We start from the raw sequence: 13,458 nt of genomic DNA on the forward strand, positions 1-13,458 counted from the left end.
ATACTGTAGTGATAACTACGATATATCTTAATGCATATTGAACTTTTCAAAACTTCTCTGATCTTTTATCTCCGTCAAATCATGATCCTGAACTGGTGTTTGCTATGTAAAGTTACTGTTAACAAAGGGCAAATTGGAGGAAGATGCAGTGATCTTTAGCTCTTCAAAATGTTTAACGCCCCATTCCTCCCCCTCTCCGCAGATGGTTGCAGCAGCTCGCCCTGTCAAAACGGCGCTTCCTGCTGCGAGGATCCCGAAGGAGGCTGGTACTGTGACTGTCCGCTGGGGTACGAGCAACCGGACTGTGCCACCTTTAACGACCCCTGCGCTGGAGAGAACCCCTGCATGCACGGGGGCACATGCCAGTTCGACAGTACCATGCCTGACTACGCCTACTGTCATTGTCCACATGGATTCACAGGTAGGAATATCACTTAAGGCTGATGTACATTGCTTATCTTTTGGACAGAAACAGATGAAAATGGTTGAAAAAGATATCACTTTTTAGTTCTGGCATGTTTTTGTATTGCTCTCCTTTTTTTGACATACCGAGTTTGAGTGACCTTCAAGGCAAGAGGGAAAAGATGATCTGTGGCATATTGAACTATCTATAAACAAAAAGAACAGCCCCTTCCAGCCTAGTATACCTTTTTGGTCTACTAATAGGTTTTTGGCCCAGAACCGAGAGATCTTGGATTAGAACCCCTATAAGCCTAGCATTCCACCGATGCTGTGTCATCGGGAAAGGTACCGATTTCCTCACGATCACTAGACTCAGGTGAAAAAAATGGATACCTGACTTCGGTTGGGGATGTAAAAGGCTGCGGAAGGAGAGAATTGGGCTCCAACTTCGAATACCGTGCCCTAGACACAGTGGATAACAAGAGTTCCACGACCTCATATCTCCATGAACAATTCTATTCATGCAAATGACTTACACAATTGCATAATATATGCTTGGTCATAAACACCTTTATCTAACTTACATATGTTGCAATATTGACAGTCGTATAATTTTCCAATTAGATGAATTATGGTGTTTTTGCATTAATTATGCAAATTAGGAATTTATTTGCATAATTGGTATCTGTTGATGCAAATTAATTCATACTTTCCATAAACTACATATGTTACATGCATTTGAGTCTGATAATGAAAAACACTTCAAATATAGATTTTCCTCATTAGCTATGCAAATTAAGTCACAATAAGCATAATATGCACTTCATTATGTATATCTCTGTCTGAGCTACCTGCATACTAAGTGTCATATTGACAGTCCTATAATTTTCCAATTTAGGTGAGATACGGTGTTTTGCATTAATTATGCAAATTAGGAAATTATTTGCATAATTGGTATCTGTTGATGATCCCCTTCCCATAAACTACATAAGGTACATGTATTTGAGTCTTATAATGGAAAACACTGCACATATAGATTTTCCTCATTAGCTATGCAAATTAAGTCCCTATCAGCATAATTTGCACTTCATTGTGTACATCTCTGTGAAAGCTACTTGCATACTAAATATCATGGAAATCCATCGTTCCTTTGTTCAGTTATTCTCCTTAGAAGATTTTTACAAAAACGCCCCTGCAGTTCCAGAGGAAGCTGCTAGGGGGCCCAAACCTACACCACTTCTTTATTACATCACAAGCTATCTGCCACCCAAAAATCAAGACCACAGCACGTCCAGGTCAAAAGATACAAAAATTAAATTTCTACTGCAGTACCAAGGTCACATACCAGGGGGCCCAAAATTGACCTTGAACTTCGGCTTCACAACACCTGCCCACATACCAAATATCATCGTAATCCATCAAGAGGTTCTTGAGTTATGCTGACTACAGTAGTGCGGAAACACAAACAGACAGACAAACACACACACAGACACACCCAAAACAATATCTCCATTTTTCATGGAGATAATAACCCACTGCCTCTACGGCCTCAATATGCTACCTACATACTTACTGATGGTATAAAAATGTTTGTCTGATTTAGGTAAAGTGTGTGAGACCACCGTACCCACCGACTGTACTTTGGACGAATGTCAGAACGGGGCAGCATGTGAGATGGACTCCTGGGGAGGTGGAGACGTCTGGTGTGTTTGCCCGGACGGTTTCACGGGGCCGTACTGCGAGTTTCTGTTCGGAGACTGCCAAGAAGACAGCTGTGAGCAGGGAAACTGTCACCCGGTGGGCTGTGAGGGATATCACACCTGCGAGTGTGAGGAAGGTATGTACCAAGTACTGTATATGTATCAGGTCGAAACAATAGTGTTTTTACATCGCCGGTGTTTTTCTATGTTAATTTTTTGCGCGCTCTCCTATTGTTCCTGTCTGAATATTTTCCAGGGCTTCTGATCTCCAGACAGACACTTACTACAGGCAAGCTAAATTTGCTGGACGTTCATTGCTTACAGAATCTAATCCAAGTATGGTAATTTTTGCAGGTTATTCGGGGACGTTCTGCGAGGTGCACGATGATAGTCACTACAACGATACCGGTGAGTACATATACCTGCTTTCTGAATATCTGTGATCTTTTCAAGACCAGAAAAGATTGATTTTTAGCTCTCCAGCATCCAAAAAACCCATTCCCTCCATCCATCCGCAGATGGTTGCAGCAGCTCGCCCTGTCAAAACGGCGCTTCCTGCTGCGGGGATCCTGAAGGAGGCTGGTACTGTGACTGTCCGCTGGGGTACGAGGAACCGGACTGTGCCACCTTTAACGACCCCTGTGCTGGAGAGAACCCCTGCATGCAGGGAGGTACCTGTCAGTTCGACAGTACCATGCCTGACTACGCCTACTGCCAGTGTCCACATGGATTCACAGGTAGGAATATCAATTAAGGCTGATATACATTGCTTATCTTTTGGACAGAAACAGATGAAAATGGTTGAAAAAGATATCACTTTTTAGTTCTGGCATGTTTTTGTATTGCTCTCCTTTTTTTGACATACCGAGTTTGAGTGACCTTCAAGGCAAGAGGGAAAAGATGATCTGTGGCATATTGAACTATCTATAAACAAAAAGAACAGCCCCTTCCAGCCTAGTATACCTTTTTGGTCTACTAATAGGTTTTTGGCCCAGAACCGAGAGATCTTGGATTAGAACCCCTATAGGCCTAGCATTCCACCGATGCTGTGTCATCGGGAAAGGTACCGATTTCCTCACGATCACTAGACCCAGGTGAAAAAAATGGATACCTGACTTCGGTTGGGGATGTAAAAGGCTGCGGAAGGAGAGAATTGGGCTCCAACTTCGAATACCGTGCCCTAGACACAGTGGATAATAACCCACTGCCTCTACGGCCTCAATATGCTACCTACATACTTACTGATGGTATAAAAATGTTTGTCTGATTTAGGTAAAGTGTGTGAGACCACCGTACCCACCGACTGTACTTTGGACGAATGTCAGAACGGGGCAGCATGTGAGATGGACTCGTGGGGAGGTGGAGACGTCTGGTGTGTTTGCCCGGACGGTTTCACGGGGCCCTACTGCGAGTTTCTGTTCGGAGACTGCCAAGAAGACAGCTGTGAGCAGGGAAACTGTCACCCGGTGGGCTGTGAGGGATATCACACCTGCGAGTGTGAGGAAGGTATGTACCATGTATCAGGTCGAAACAATAGTGTTTTTACATCGCCGGTGTTTTTCTATGTTAATTTCTTGCGCGCTCTCCTATTGTTCCTGTCTGAATATTTTCCAGGGCTTCTGATCTCCAGACAGACACTTACTACAGGCAAGCTAAATTTGCTGGACGTTCATTGCTTACAGAATCTAATCCAAGTATGGTAATTTTTGCAGGTTATTCGGGGACGTTCTGCGAGGTGCACGATGATAGTCACTACAACGATACCGGTGAGTACATATACCTGCTTTCTTAATATCTGTGATCTTTTCAAGACCAGAAAAGATTGATTTTTAGCTCTCCAGCATCCCAACAACCCATTCCCTTTATCCATCCGCAGATGGTTGCAGCAGCTCGCCCTGTCAAAACGGCGCTTCCTGCTGCGAGGATCCTGAAGGAGGCTGGTACTGTGACTGTCCACTGGGGTACGAGCAACCGGACTGTGCCACCTTTAACGACCCCTGCGCTGGAGAGAACCCCTGCATGCACGGGGGCACATGTCAGTTCGACAGTACCATGCCTGACTACGCCTCCTGCCAGTGTCAACATGGATTCACAGGTAGGAATATCACTTAAGGTCTATCATTTATGTACATTGTTAATGTTGTGGACAAGCAATGGACCAGGAAAAGTTGCAAATGATATCGTTTTTCAAGCTATGGATTCTTGGATTTTATTGTATTGTTACGAATTGTTCCTGCTAGGTTTTGTGTGATCTGCCAAGGCCGGTTAAAAAAGATTATGTCTAGTAACGTTAAATTGACGTGAATGTATCGATAAAACAAATCCCCATTTCAGCCTAGTATACTTTACTTTCCGTTGTGCTCTACTGATGGCATGACAAATGTTTGCCCGATTTAGGTCAAGTGTGTGAGACCACCGTACCCACCGACTGTACTTTGGGCGAATGTCAGAACGGGGCAACCTGTGAGATGGACTCCTGGGGAGGTGGAGACGTCTGGTGTGTCTGCCCGGACGGTTTCACGGGACCCTACTGCGAGTTTCTGTTCGGAGACTGCCAAGAAGACAGCTGTGAGCAGGGAGACTGTCACCCGGTGGGCTGTGAGGGATACCACACGTGCGAGTGTGAGGAAGGTATGTACCATGTACCATGTCGATACAATAGTGTTTTTCGACCGCTGGTGTTTTTCTATGTTAAACGTTTTCTGTGCTCTCCTGTTGTTTCTGTCTGAATATTTTCCAGTTCTCTTTATTTCCACACAGACACTTACTACAAGCAAACTAAATTTGCTGGACGTTCGTTGCTTACAGAATCTAAGTCAAGTATTGCTTTTTGCAGGTTATTCTGGGACATTCTGCGAGATAAGCGGGTCCGGGGACTATGGACCAAGCGGTTCTGGGGACTACGGACCAAGCGGATCTGGCTACGGTTCTGGCTACGGACCAAGTGGTACTGGGGACTACGGACCAAGCGGGTCTGGCTACGGTTCTGGCTACGGACCAAGTGGTTCTGGGGACTACGGACCAAGCGGGTCTGGCTACGGTTCTGGCTACGGACCAAGTGGTTCTGGGGACTACGGACCAAGTGGTTCTGGGGACTACGGACCAAGCGGATCTGGCTACGGTTCTGGCTACGGACCAAGTGGTTCTGGGGACTACGGACCAAGCGGGTCTGGCTACGGTTCTGGCTACGGACCAAGTGGTTCTGGGGACTATGGACCAAGCGGGTCCGGGGACTATGGACCAAGTGCTATGTACTATGGCTTGGACCCCAACGGTGAGCTTCATATGATCTTATGCATACAGTTACTAGAAATAATATGACCGTAGATAGGCGATAAAAAGTTTGTAGCGTGTTTCGAAAAACAATTTAGGTTATGCGAATGTTTCACTATGGACACACTCTTGAAAAATGGCTGCTACATTGCAAGGTTTGAAACAAGGTCAATTTTCCTACAGGTACTTGCAGCGACTCCCCTTGCCAGAACAGTGTTGGCTGCTGCGAGGCCCCAGAAGGAGGCTGGTACTGTGCCTGCATGCTTGGGTACGAGGAACCTGACTGCAGCTACTTAAATAACGACCCATGCAACTCAGCTTCAGGAGAGAACCCCTGCATGAACGGAGGCGACTGCTATTTCGACTCCTACAGTAACCAAGCCTCCTGTCACTGTCAACCAGGATTTACAGGTAATTTTCTAGTTTGATTTTACAACCAATGTACCAATAAGAAGGCTTATCCAAGGCTTGCTGAACACCTAAGCTTGTTAAGCACCAAGGCTTCCAAAAAACCAAGTCATTAGCGTTACGTACAAAATAACCTATGCACATGTATGTCACTGACACTAAACTCCATATATTTCTCAACAGGGCCAATGTGTGAGTTTTCGGCTCCCACCGACTGTAACTCAGACGAGTGTCAAAACGGGGGAACCTGTACGATGGAATCGTACGGGTATGCCTGGTGTGCCTGTCCGGAAGGTTTCTCAGGGCCTGTGTGCGAGTTCGCCTTGGGGGAATGTGAGGAAGACATCTGTGTGCATGGGGACTGCGTCGAATGGCTCTGTGCGGGATACTATGCCTGTAACTGTGACGAAGGTAAGTGATGGCGTCACCATTACAGGGATAACGAAACCATTCTTGGCTGCATCTCGTTGTCTGTATCATTCTACCTTCTGATATTATCGACACTTACATGTTATATTTCTTTTTCAGTTTAGTAGCAGATTGAAATAGAACGCAACCTTTGGTACTAATGACTTCTGCTAGACAATAACAAATCTTCTCAAAATGCTACAAATGCAAATTATGACTATTTCTGAAATATGTTATATTTCAACCATACATGACTACTCTCAGCTAAGTATTCACCCATTGACTACATACAGTTATGACATGAGCTCTCAAATTCTAATTTTAGTATGCCCATTGCTTCAGGTTATTCGGGGACATACTGCGATGTGCAGCACAATGAGACCGGTGAGTACATACTTCTTAATTTCGTATCTGTGATCTTTAGATTACTGCTATATATTTTAAGTCATATTGAACTTAAACTTGTTTGATCTCATACCTCCATCAATTCTTAATCTTGAATTGCTAACTATTTGCCATATCAAGTTATTGTCAACAAATTGCAAATTGGAGGAAGATACAGTGATCTTCAGCTCTTCAGCACGCTAACCACCCCCTCTATTCGTCTCCGCAGATGGTTGCAGCAGCTCGCCCTGTCAAAACGGCGCTTCCTGCTGCGAGGATCCTGAAGGAGGCTGGTACTGTGACTGTCCGCTGGGGTACGAGGGACCGGACTGTGCAACCTTTAACGACCCCTGTGCTGGAGAGAACCCCTGCATGCACGGGGGCACCTGTCAGTTCGACAGTACCATGCCTGACTACGCCTACTGCCAGTGTCCACATGGATTCACAGGTAGGAACATCACTTAAGGCTGATATACATTGCTTATCTTTTGGACAGAAACAGATGAAAATGGTTGAAAAAGATATCACTTTTTAGTTCTGGCATGTTTTTGTATTGCTCTCCTTTTTTTGACATACCGAGTTCGAGTGACCTTCAAGGCAAGAGGGAAAAGATGATCCGTGGCATATTGAACTATCTATAAACAAAAAGAACAGCCCCTTCCAGCCTAGTATACCTTTTTGTTCTACTAATAGGTTTTAGGCCCAGAACCGGGAGATCTTGGATTAGAACCCCTATAGGCCTAGCATTCCACCGATGCTATGTCATCGGGAAAGGTACCGATTTCCTCACTAGACCCAGGTGAAAAAAAATGGATACCTGACTTCAGTTGGGGATGTAAAAGGCTGCGGAAGGAGAGGATTGGGTTCCAACTTCGGATAACAACCCACTGCCCCTAAGGCCTCAATATGCTATGGGACTACGTTTACGTACATACTTACTGATGGTAAAATGTTTGCCCGATTTAGGTAAAGTGTGTGAGACCACCGTACCCACCGACTGCACGTTGGACGAATGTCAGAACGGGGCACCCTGTGAGATGGACTCCTGGGGAGGTGGAGACGTCTGGTGTGTCTGCCCGGACGGTTTCACGGGACCTTACTGCGAGTTTCTGTTCGGGGACTGCCAAGAAGACAGCTGTGAGCAGGGAAACTGTCACCCGCTGGGCTGTGAGGGATATCACACCTGCGAGTGTGAGGAAGGTATGTACCATGTATCAGGTCGATACAATAGTGTTTTACACCGATGGTGTTTTTCTATGTTAATTTTTTGCGCGCTCTCCTATTGTTCCTGTCTGAATATTTTCCAGGGCTCCTTATCTCCAGACAGACACTTGTTATAGGCAAATCAAATTTGCTGGACGTTCGTTGCTTATAGAATCTAAGTCAAGTATTGCTTTTTTGCAGGTTATTCTGGATCATTCTGCGAGATAAGTGGGTCCGGGGACTATAGAACAAGCGGGTCGGGAGACTATGGGCCAAGTGGTTCTGGGGACTATGAACCAAGCGGGTACGGGGACTATGGACCAAGCGGTTCCGGGGACTATGAACCAAGTGGTTCCGGGGACTATGGACCAAGCGGCTCCGGGGACTTTGGACCAAGCGGGTCCGGCGACTATGGACCAAGCGGGTCCGGGGACTATGGACCAAGCGGGTCCGGGGACTATGGACCAAGTGGTTCCGGGGACTATGGACCAAGCGGGTCCAGCGACTATGGACCAAGCGGGTCCGGCGACTATGGACCAAGCGGGTCCGGGGACGAGGGACCAAACGGGTCCGGGGACGAGGGACCAAGCGGCTCCGGGGACGAGGGACGAAGCGGCTCCGGGGACGAGGGACCAAGCGGGTCCGGCGACTATGGACCAAGCGGGTCCGGGGACGATGGACCAAGCGGGTCCGGGGACTATGGACCAAGCGGGTCCGGGGACGATGGACCAAGTGGTTCTGGAGACTATGGACCAAGCGGGTCCGGGGACGATGGACCAAGCGGGTCCGGGGACGATGGACCAAGCGGGTCCGGCGACTATGGACCAAGCGGGTCCGGGGACGATGGACCAAGCGGATCCGGGGACGAGGGACCAAACGGGTCCGGGGACGAGGGATCAAGCGGCTCCGGGGACGAGGGACTAAGCGGGTCCGGGGACGAGGGACCAAACGGGTCAGGGGACGAGGAACCAAGTGGCTCCGGGGATGATGGACCATATACTTCTTCTGAGGGTCCCGAACCGTATACTCCTTCTGAGGGTCCCGAACCATATACTCCTTCTGAGGGTCCCGAACCATATTATACGTCTGAGAGCCCCGGCCCATATCATACGTCTGACGGACCAAATCCTACCGAGAGCCCTGGACCAAATCCTACCGAGGGCCCCGTGCCAGCTTCTACCGAGGCCCCCGGGCCAAATCCACTTGAGGATTCCAATCTGTACCCCTTCGGCCCGGAGGCTGGAGATCAAGAGTATGAGGATCTCCTGAACAGTGGCGAGGGCCATTACTGGGGGGAGTGTTTGGAGCAGGGCATCAACGACGAAGGCTTCCCGTTCTTTGGAAAGAGACACTACAAACTTTATGTGAGTGTATCATTATGTTAATAGCCTATCGGTCACTGTTCACGTTTCTGATTCGATCAAAAGGAAGACTTTAACTGGATACTGGGGTTAGGCACTGAGGCTTCAAAATCAAATTACCGCACAACCAACCAAACTTGTCGACAGTAATACTCGAGGGACCGGCAGAAAGTGGTCACAATAGACAGGTGGTCACTAAAGACACGGTTCTTAGAGCTTTTCTCAATGGGAAAAATAATCTACGGGGACATTGTGCAAAAGTGTCCAGCATGGCCAGATAGTTCAAGTAATGCAGAGCTAGAAATGGTTTCTAGTACAGGTTTTACTGTTCATATCACTCTACTTTCGTGAAACGGAGGTTTTGTAGTCACTTGATGTATATGTGTGAAGCACGTTGGGTTCTGTCCAAACCTCCGCTTAATTGGCAGTCGAATACTAAAGACATGGACACTAACAGAAAGTTGGGTCAAAGGTAAAGAAAATTAGTGTTATGTTATACGGCACTGAGTATTGGTATCGCCTTAAACCTTTGCTCTCGTCTATTGTACCCCTTCAGGTTTGTGATAATGGTATGATCTCCTTCGAGACACCGTGGGCGCCATGGATCCCGTACCTGTTCGGCACCCGCCGCACGTACAACAACATCGCCATGACCGCGCCCTTCTGGGCCATGTCAGACGCGTCCAGCCTCTCCCAGGACAGGCAGGGGACCCAACATTCGCACATCTACTTCCACTCGTACGCCGAGGGAGACGGACAGGCAAACACCGAGGAGATCCTGAATCGCGCCGGTGATGACGCGAATGACTATGACTCATCCCTCCCAGGTAAGTGTCCTACATCACACGCAATGACCTTGATGATGTGTTCTATCTAAAAACTCTTATCCAAGTGCAACTAAAATGTACATTGGTATAGCCTTCAAGAAAGACAATTCTACTGTGACTTTTGGAATGTAATTAGTTGTTAGTAATCTTTGATGAAAATGGAGAAGGGTTCAACCACTCTCAACGACAAAACGGACTACATGTATGTCATAAGGACGAAAAAGTCAATGAAGTAGTATTTTGGAAGGCAAAAGAACGGTAACAATATAAACCGCATTTGTTTTTTGATCCAATGGGGTCCGAAAACCCTTAAGCATGATGTTTATCATATGAAATGTGTAGTTATGTGTACTATGATATGATTTCCCCGACAGATTTCAGGCCGACCTGGGCCCTTGTGGTGACGTGGGTAGACCTTCCCCCGTACATCGGCTGCAGCTGCTACAGAGGCTGGGGGTGCGAGGACTGCGATCTCTCCGACGTCCAGGTACAAGCCTAAATTTATATACATCTTGCACATACTCTCATCTCATCTATCTCTTAGTTTAAGTATTTGCCCCTTGGGGCACCACAGACGTTCTGGAAATTCTTTATCCTTAACAGTTCTTTTTTTAAGCTTTCTCACGTACATTGTCTCACTTAGTGTCACGTCTGTCCATTCTCTGATAATATCTTTGACATTACCTGCCCCTTTTTTTGGCTTCTTCTTCTTCTTAGCACGTCTTCGCACGGACCGTTCATGACACGTTCTAAAAACCACTAGGTCAAATCGTATTTTTCAGGCGCTCTCATCTGGTGCAATTCAATACTCGTTTCCATGGAAATGTTTCCCTGTCAATACTGAAGCTAAAAAGTGATTTTATCACATATTCCAGGACTTAGCTTATCTAGTGCTTTCAAAATCTATGTATTTCGTCGAACTAACATTTTGTCGTCGTCTTCGTCTCTGCTGCAGACAAACACGTTCCAGGCCGTGCTGATGACAAACGCCCTACATTCCTTCAGCAAGGTTATCTACCCGGAGGGAGGGCTCAACTGGGTTTATCCAGGTACATTTTCCATTGTCTGAAACATTCAATCCTACACCAAATGATGGCACCCTATGTGACTAAGGCCCCGGCCACGCACGTCGTACGACCGGAAACTGAGAGCATTCTTGAAATAGTCATGCATGCGTCTTGCAAAATTCAGCTGCCTTGTTACGCATTTAACCCTCAAACCACCGTAGCTTTTTTACGACGAATCTTACCGTATGGGGTCAAAACTGACCCCACAATGTTTTCTACAAATATAGCTTTATTGGTGCCTATTTTTGTGGTTTGTATATATGTATAGTTTAAGTAATCTATAAGGGACAGTTTGACATGATTAGATGTGAATAATTTTTGCTCATTATCATAATTTATGCAAAAATAGGGAACATCGTCTTTTGCAACTAACGCTATTCAGACAAGCGGGCTCTTTTGAGGCCTGCGCCAACACTTGATGTCATATAGCATCTGAATGGCTTACGCTAGAACAACCAAACTTGGTCACCTTTGCTAAAATTTCGTTGGCAACAATTTGATTTTAATGAAATATCTAATCAATGTTTTCATGTTGCAATGGATACCGATTTTTTAGAGCCATATTTGGAAAAAGTCGCTAATTTTGGATTTTACAATGTAATTCTAGGGCTGTCTTTTTAAATTGCATTTATTTTCTTACATCAATACCAATCAATTTAATTCACTATCACTTGTATGATTCAATATTCATAATTTATGCATATTTGATTACGTCATCGGTCAAAATCTAAAATGGCGGACGATATAATTAGATTAGCTGTAACCAGCTATTTTAACCCCAAATTTCATCATTACCATGTTTATTCAAACAGAAACAATCTTAGTATAATCGTTTTGGGCCATTTTCATTGTGATATTAGGTTATATGATGAAAAAATGCATTTGAAATAATTCAAGATGGCGGAACCAAGATGGCGGATTTCGCTAGTGTAACTTGATATGAATATAATTTCTATGACGTCATTTTGACGTCGTTCCCAGGTCGTTCCTATTGTCATCTACAAATATCGTCTTTGGATACATCATGATTTATCATACAAAATTTCTATTTAAGTTTTATCGCGTACCTTTGAATTATACGGAAATACCCAATTTGTTGGTTTTCGTCAATAAAATCACATAAATGACGTCATAATACGTCGCAACGTCATTAATCTTTACGTACATTTAAAAAATTTATTTTTTTACGTTTCTACAAAATTATATTTTGACACTATGATCATAATAACCCTTATCATACATGTTTCTAGATGACAAGTATCAAACAATAGGGAATATGAGTGCAGATTTTGCTGGGGTCAGTTTTGACCCCACTGGACCATGCGTAAACTTTCTACGATAACTTAATCAACAATCAGCCAATCTCAGTAAAATCTTGTGAGAAGTTATAAGACATATATACAAACAAACTCATAGAAGGAATTTTGTTTTCGACTCGAAATGTCAAAATGGCGCATGCTGATGTACGCCTGGGGTCAGTTTTGACCCCATACGGTGGTTTGAGGGTTAACTTAACAAAAAAAAAATCTTGAAGACGGTTGGCTCTGTCACAGCCTGCTTGAAAAGTGTACGAAATCAAGATCGCCTGACGAATCTGACCGTACCAAGATAAACCGGATATCTGACTACAACCACGATCCATCTTCGTACATTAGGTTTTCGTTTACACATTGTGCAACTGAGCATCTTTTTGGACATTATGAAATTCTACATTCAGCCTAACGTCGTTCATGATAGTCCTTCAGTCATGACAATAAATATGAGTCAAAAAGGAATTGTAGAACGACTCGGAAACGGTTTCAGCAAAGCTGCTCAAAGTGTCTGGCTCTAAGATAATCGTTGTGTTACCTGTGGTGATGTTCAGGGTTCAGCGACGAGTACTACCAGTACTTCACCGATGTTTCGGGCCTGCCCTGGCCGGTAGCAGGCTTCAGTGCCGGGGACGAAGGACAGAACGTCGTCAACCTTCCAACGTACTCAGGAACGCAGCGGATGCACCTGTTGGATGAGGTCGAGGGCAATACAGGTATTCCTCACTGTGTGCATAAATTGTGCCATGTCCTACGTACTTCGGATGCCCCTGTAGCCCAACTGGTATCCACCTCATGTGCACACTTGAAATCCTGATTCCAATAAGAAGGAGACCCCGGTTCGATTCTTATAAGTATCTCGGTTGGAGCTGCACCTGCCTTTCGGAAGGGGTGTGAAATGGGGGTCCCGTGTTGTTAGAGGAGGTGGCTCGAGCAAGTTAAAGGGGGAGGGCTAGAAACTCCTCCCTGTGAAAAGATACCCACCCAGCTACTGAAACAGCAAGGAAATGTGCTGCCCTATGTGCCACTAGGAACTACAAGGGTTTGAACGATACTTGGGTACTTTATTTCCTCCATTAGCTATGTAAGTAGCTAATCTTCCTGGAGTACAACTA

At 45.5% G+C, this 13,458-nt stretch overlaps 1 protein-coding gene across 1 annotated transcript in view; it reads left to right on the plus strand.

Moving 5' to 3' along the window:
* The window catches only part of LOC136427025 (uncharacterized), a 34,750-nt gene that overhangs the window by 15,616 nt on the left and 5,676 nt on the right, over window positions 1-13,458 (plus strand). The window contains exons 15-30 of the mRNA XM_066415743.1: window positions 203-421; window positions 2,006-2,239; window positions 2,457-2,510; window positions 2,621-2,839; window positions 4,500-4,733; window positions 4,939-5,376; window positions 5,559-5,786; window positions 5,967-6,194; window positions 6,534-6,575; window positions 6,805-7,023; window positions 7,542-7,775; window positions 7,980-9,148; window positions 9,696-9,966; window positions 10,341-10,453; window positions 10,922-11,015; window positions 12,898-13,059. Coding sequence (XP_066271840.1) covers window positions 203-421; window positions 2,006-2,239; window positions 2,457-2,510; window positions 2,621-2,839; window positions 4,500-4,733; window positions 4,939-5,376; window positions 5,559-5,786; window positions 5,967-6,194; window positions 6,534-6,575; window positions 6,805-7,023; window positions 7,542-7,775; window positions 7,980-9,148; window positions 9,696-9,966; window positions 10,341-10,453; window positions 10,922-11,015; window positions 12,898-13,059 — 4,158 coding nt within the window. The remainder of the gene's footprint in view (window positions 1-202; window positions 422-2,005; window positions 2,240-2,456; window positions 2,511-2,620; window positions 2,840-4,499; window positions 4,734-4,938; window positions 5,377-5,558; window positions 5,787-5,966; window positions 6,195-6,533; window positions 6,576-6,804; window positions 7,024-7,541; window positions 7,776-7,979; window positions 9,149-9,695; window positions 9,967-10,340; window positions 10,454-10,921; window positions 11,016-12,897; window positions 13,060-13,458) is intronic.

This window comes from Branchiostoma lanceolatum, chromosome 2, assembly GCF_035083965.1.
Source record: "Branchiostoma lanceolatum isolate klBraLanc5 chromosome 2, klBraLanc5.hap2, whole genome shotgun sequence".
In the NCBI taxonomy this organism is placed as follows: domain Eukaryota; kingdom Metazoa; phylum Chordata; class Leptocardii; order Amphioxiformes; family Branchiostomatidae; genus Branchiostoma; species Branchiostoma lanceolatum.